Here is a 6,539-nt window from a genome sequence, read left to right as displayed (position 1 = left end):
CCACACCACGGTAGAGGAGCACTGCCAAAGACCAGTAATCATTTCACATACATTTTCCTGTCAGTGAATCAAAACTTTCTGACAACCTAAAAAAAATCTGTCACCTATATACTGCCATTAAATACATCCTTTAGCAATTATAAGCAATCACATGCAATCAAACACAATCCACTGGTCATGGAGCAATCTTTTATTGTCTTCTCATTCTCCAAATTAATTTTAAATCTAATCCCTCCTGCAAGGCTCTTTGTCCAAATTATTTGGAACTTTCAAACTTCCAGTCTTTACTCCTGGAAAACTTACTCTCCTCCCAATGTTTATGATGTATCTGCAGCCTTTTTTAAAATTTGCCTGTATTAGGGACATGTTTTCTGTACAGTCTCCTTCAGAGGCTCACTACACCAGAAATCTGGACAGGGTTGCATTTTACCAATTCTAGAAGGGAACTGAAACATGAGATGCTGACATCTGAGGCATTAATTGAACCATGTGACTGTACAGCAAAGAACTTCTCAGAGAGATTAGGGGAAAAAACAAATTAAACCAAAACCAGCCTGTAATGCACAGAAGGAAATGAAGGCCTAAAGATTTTGCTTGAGAACGCTCAGTGAACTGGTCAAATGATAATTTGCCAAAGACACAAAATGAATCTTCAAGGTTATTGTTCTAGTGCAACATTCCCAGCCAGGACAGTCCCTACCCCATGAACAGTTTTCCTCGTTGCAGGATACCTAACAAAACCTCACTCCAGAAGCAGAATAAGTATGTAGAAGTAGTTTATTTAAAACTTTCTTTACATCCAGTATTCTTGTACTGAATGTGTTAAGACTTCACAATTAAAGACAAAGTTTTTAATAGCAGACTTAGCTATTGAGTAATGAAAGTTTCCTCTAGCCTACTCACTCCTCCAGCATCACAAACATTGCTAAGTTCAGAACCATGTACCAATAAAGAAGTGTTTCTCCTAGCCTTTGAAGGTTAAAAAATTTTATAAGTATCTCATAATAGTTAGATGGCTTTTTTCTACTGGAATTAACGCTAAAAAGTAAACAAACTTCTCTAAAATTATTCCTTGGCAATTGCATTCTTACTATTTCTGAGGTAAGAACATGATATTAATGTGAGTTATGTACTGCCATGTGGTAACAGCCAAATCCTGCTATATTTTCTGAAAAAAATCCCTTCAAGTTCAGCTTTTCTATCTCTTGAATTATCTTTGTTCTAAAAGAAAAAAGCATTATCCCTTCCTTCCTCCAACTGTTTCACTCCATTAAGTTCTTCCCTTGGTTTCTACTGATGTACCACATGGGGTTCAATCTTCTTCACTTCAAGGCAACCATATCCAACTTAGTTACTTGCTTTTGATAATCTCTAGACCATTCCTAAACCATCAGCTATTGCATTATCTTCATTTGCCATGCCTTGGGACTTTCTCTTCCCTGCATGGAGGCTAAACAGATTTCTTGAGAAATCATCATACCAAGATTCCACTAAACGCTTTAATTCAAAATGTCCAAGGGCAATCAATTGTTCTCTTCTAGAAGTATTAAAATTTGAAATACTACTGCCTTTTAAAAATCACTTCTAAAGTAAAATTTAAATTTGACCACCTCATTTCAATTTGTTTTGAACTAGAACACTAGCTTGTCTTTTGTGGCACAGTTTTTGCACAGATAACTCCACCCTAATAAGTATTACTTCACTACCCCACTCAATTGTGCTTTTCATCCCTGCCACAGAAAGAAAAAGAGGGCTCCTATGACATGGTAGAAGCCCAGTCCTGTGCGAAATCTCAGTACTTTTGAAAAAAATGAGATTCGAGTACATGCCAGGAAGTCAGAAGACAACAAAACATGGAACCACAGTACTTCTGTATTTTTCCCTCTGCTTTCTTCTATTTCCTCATTTTGAGTGAAACTGCAACTGGATTAAATATGACAACTGCTGTACTTTTTATGTCTACATACTCCTACTTCCAAGGGTTTGTTTGGTGTTACAATGACATGACTCAGTGTGGTTACTGCTGTTCATTTACAGGTATTTTTGGATTCAATTCCTGTTGGGCAGGTGCCTTTCACTACTGCCACACTTATAGTACACAGAAGCAACTGTTGCAGACACAGAATGCTCTTCTATCATTTGGCAGGAGTAACATGTGAAGGCCTACTGCAAAATGAGAAAAGCTCAGTCCGTAACAGTCATCTGTACCATCATGAGCCTGAATTCACCTGCAGATTAACCCTGTGCCCTCAGTTACTAGAGTTGCTTTAAAATCCTGGAAAATTAGAAAGTTAAAAACAGATTTTTCTCTACCAAAATTCCAGGACATCATTAACATAATCTTCAAGCCTTCTGAAGAAATTAATGGAAACAAATGCTCACTTTTTTTAAGTAGCAAAGTCTTTCTAGACAATTCTATCATACCTAAAACAGACTTAAATCTTCCTGTGCTCAAAAGTTACAGGTATTTTTAGGTCACAAAGCAGGTTGTCATATTCTAAAAAGCATTTGTTTTCACATCAGATTGTCTCTACATGATTCTTCAGTGATATGTTAAATAAAAAGTACCCATCACTTCTGTGGAAAGTTGCTCGTGTCACATTTAAGACTTGGGAGAAAAATACCCCACCCCATCACCCCCAAATATTAAGTCTCCTTTTTCAAAAAAAGTTCATATTCCCAAAATCCTAAGAAACATCAGCTTCTTTTACAAAAGCAGGACACAAAAATATACATGTCCCAGGCTAATGAAAACATTTTTAATACATAGGTTCAATATCAACAGTTTTCTCAGTCAGTTCTATAGCTATTACATGCATTACACCTCAGCCACTGCTTGTCATGGAAAGGACCTGAAATCACTCTACAATAGACCAGACATTTGAGATGTACATTTTTAAAACAAAGCAATATCTGTGCCTAGAGTAACCTTAAAGTTCTGAACTGACAATAATTCATGCCTTCATCTCCCATATGATGGATCAGGAGATCAAATTTTAATTGTTTTTAGTGCTTAGAATGCAAGTACATCCCACAATTTACCGTGCTGAATTACTCACATGGTCTGTGATTTTTTCTCTCCAAAGAAATAAGCCTTTAAGCAGATAAATCAGTGAGGCACAAAATGCAGTGCAGAGATTAGCAACTTACAAAATAAGCAAGTTTTGCCACCTTTCAGGCAAAATTATTTCCATTTTAAATAAATTCTATAATCTAAAATATATCTCTAGAATATTAAAAAATTAATTCCCCTATCACTTCGTACCTTGTACTTTACTCATACTGTAACACATGTTCTGAAAAGAGACTGTTCTCCTTGTATTCCCAGCTAAGACAGTCACACACAAAATGCTTATTTGGTAATTGTTCATGTAAGTACAGACAAACACCTACGAGTACTCCTTTAATCACATGTATACATTCTGTCTATTAAGACTACTAATTAAAATATTCATTGTAATTTACATAGTGAAGCAGAAAAAAATTCTTCCTTAATCTAAATACAGACTACACTTGATCCTCAGTGATGCAAGACTGACCTTCTAAACTATCCCCAAATAATCAGAAAATAAAGCATGTGTTTGAAAAAGAAAATTGATCATTGTTGTTCATGTAATAATGCCTTGCATGAAGACATGGATACTAAGGTCACATTTAGAAGCATGCTTTTCTGGTAGAGGGGTTTTGTTGCCTCTACAGTGTAAAAATCCTCTCCCTTTGGAACCAAGACATTAAACATGGTTTTGAAATTTCCCCTCTCCCTATAGTGAGGTACACAACACTGCACAAAATAAAACTTTTATCAGAAGTATAACTAAATCAACCACGTCACATATGTTCAGCATTTATTTCTAAAAAAAATCTGGTTTAGGTACCTCACAGACACCAGAAAACGTCTAATCCAGGATCCCAGTTGTTACATTTAACAGGAAATGTGTAACAAGTGTCCAATGCAATAAAAAAAAAAAAAATTACATTTTCAGTAATCCAGCAGTAAATAGTCATTTCAATTTTAACATTAGATAGTATCAACAAGCTTTAGGTACAGTTAGAAAAGCCTTTTGGTAAATGCACATGCACTTCCCCTTTTCATCAGGGATCTACTTCTATTCTATCAAAGCCACCTTAGCTACAAATTGACATGTTCCTTTTAAGGTGGCACATTCCTTCTGTACTTGCACAGAGTAACTGTAGAATAGCTGCATACAGCAGAACATGAATCCTCTTCAGTTTCAGGAATCACAAAGCAAGTATTGCTGCTAGATGTCTTTATTTTCCTTTAACAAAATACACAAAGGCACAAAATTCACTTATATCTTGTCATTATTGTACAGGTATAAATAGTGCTTTGTATTCAAGTACAATCGAGTGCAGAGACTTCTTATATTTTATGTAAACACAAAACAGTTTTGCATGTAGGTGCCTCTGGTTCATCTGCAAAGCAAACACCAAAGGAGATGCCATTTATCCAAGTGCCAAAAAACTGAATTCTGTCAAAAAGTTAGACAATGAGCAATATTGCAATGACACTTCCATATGCTTAAGTCAAATGTCAGATGACACTTTAGCTTGTAAACATCTGTGTATTAAATGTGTACTCAATCCATTTTAACAGGGCAGCATTAAAAAGCATCTTAAGTTCACTAGACCAAACTTACTAGGTCAGATGCCATCAGGAATTGCTCTTTATGTGTGACAGCTAAAGAGATGTCAAATTATAAGTCACCCTTCGCAAAGCTTGTACTTTTAAGTTTTTAAATACACAAACTAAACAAGGGCTACAACTCATAGACTTCAACCAACTACACATTCTATGTGTTAACTTAGAGACATGCTTCATCTACAACACCCACTTTTACATATAGCTTTGACACACTGTGGCAGTTGAGGCAGTTTAAGCCCAAGCAAGATTTTTAAGTTGTACCATTAAAAAAAGCTCACCTGAATAGTAACAACAGGCATGAACAAAGCTAAAAACTAGCTACAGAAGGCACTTGAAGTATTTTATTCTGCTTTTATTAAAGGTTCTTCACTTTGTTCAGCTGAAGTAGACTCTGAAATAGCTTCTTCAGTTGCTGAAATGTTTTCTGCTTCTTCTTTTTCATCTTCTTCAGCTAGCTTATCATTTAGATGCTCAGAACTTGGTGCTTTATCATCTGTGTCATTTGTCTCAACAAGCTGGTCCGCATCATCTTCAGATTCTGTAAAAAGAAAAATTACAAAATAGTCATTTCCAGAAATTAAGTGGCAGCTAATACTCTTAAAAAGCAAATGAAACATTCTGCAATCACATACAGGTTTTGACTAGTAACTGCATGATGTTCTCAACTCATAAAAACTTTGATTTTTCTAAGATGGTCACAGGTAAAACAAAATTCAAGGGGGAAAAAATAGAAAGGAAAAGAGCTGAGTTCCCAGTAAGAAAATACTATGTATTATTTGCATATCTTCATCCTCAACAGAAGCTTTCTAAGCTTGTTAACTAAAGTGAGACCTCAGAAACACATCATGGCAATTCAGTTTTTGTGTTTGGTAAAGTCAGTTTTACTGTTTAACTTTTTTTATAAGGATTCATTCTGTACACAAACTAAAATATTCTACGTGATGAAAACTACTTTGAACATAAGGAGTCTAATAATCAGGAAAAAAAACAAATATATCAAACCAGCCAATGAAAATTATTACATATTCTGTCTTCCATGAGGTAGTGTAGGATGGTCGCACAGGAGTGAGTATATTTTTCACCCAGGATGGGAGTTTCTTTGATAACATACATATTTTCAAGATTATACATATTTATTGAAAGTACTGCCTCTAAAGAAGTAAATTCTAGCTTCACTACAGTAGAGGAGCTGCTGTTCACCCCTTTCCAGCAGACCCTGTACAAACACCATCTGTCATCAAGAACTGAAGACCCCTCCTTCCTCACAAAGCACTACCTAGTTAGCTCCAGGCTTCATTTCAGACTGCTCAGAGCAGCCCAGCTCCTCCACTTTTTCTCAGACTTGATCTTTCATTTTAGCAAGTCTGCAGCTGACTCAACCTGATTCCTTCCCTGCTCTCTCAGCCACAAGCTGCTCAACACCTGCCCTGGCTTCTTGTTCCAAAGTTTTTCAACTCTCCTGTTTTTGCCCAAGCAAATTAATGTTCCCAGTTACTTTCCAGGCCATTCCACTCTCTCTTCCTGCTCTTCAATTTCCATCTTGATCCCATCTCTGTCTGTGCTCAATCTTTATCTCCCAACTGACAGTTTTCTTTCTGTCTCATCTCTGAATTTTTTCTTCAGTCTCAAATTCTATGAATAAGTTTGTGCATTTTCCTGCTCCAATCCCTCCACACTTGAGTTACACTCCTTTGCTGCTGCTCTTCAGGCTAGAGTCAAAGTATGGGATGCAAGGAAGAGGCAGCTCTATGCCCTCACAACTCATTTGTAGCATAGCCCAACCATTACCTATTTACAGAGTTTCAGTCCTGCAGTCCTCAACTGAATCATTCTTAGCACTCTGCAGCAGTGACTTGTTCTTAGTCTGACAGAGGTA

The 6,539-nt window shown here is 36.4% G+C and overlaps 1 protein-coding gene across 1 annotated transcript in view; it reads right to left on the bottom strand.

The window, feature by feature from the left end:
• Window positions 1-759: 759 nt before the first annotated feature.
• LNPK (lunapark, ER junction formation factor) overlaps window positions 760-6,539 on the bottom strand; it is a 42,793-nt gene continuing 37,013 nt past the window's right edge. Inside the window, exon 13 of the mRNA XM_033064741.1 lies at window positions 760-5,201. Coding sequence (XP_032920632.1) covers window positions 5,005-5,201 — 197 coding nt within the window. The 3' untranslated portion in view covers window positions 760-5,004. The remainder of the gene's footprint in view (window positions 5,202-6,539) is intronic.

This window comes from Catharus ustulatus, chromosome 7 (genome assembly GCF_009819885.2).
Source record: "Catharus ustulatus isolate bCatUst1 chromosome 7, bCatUst1.pri.v2, whole genome shotgun sequence".
NCBI classification, from domain to species: Eukaryota; Metazoa; Chordata; class Aves; order Passeriformes; family Turdidae; genus Catharus; species Catharus ustulatus.
The sequence above is the reverse complement of the archived record's forward strand: the minus strand, read 5'-3'. Positions and strand labels throughout refer to the sequence as shown.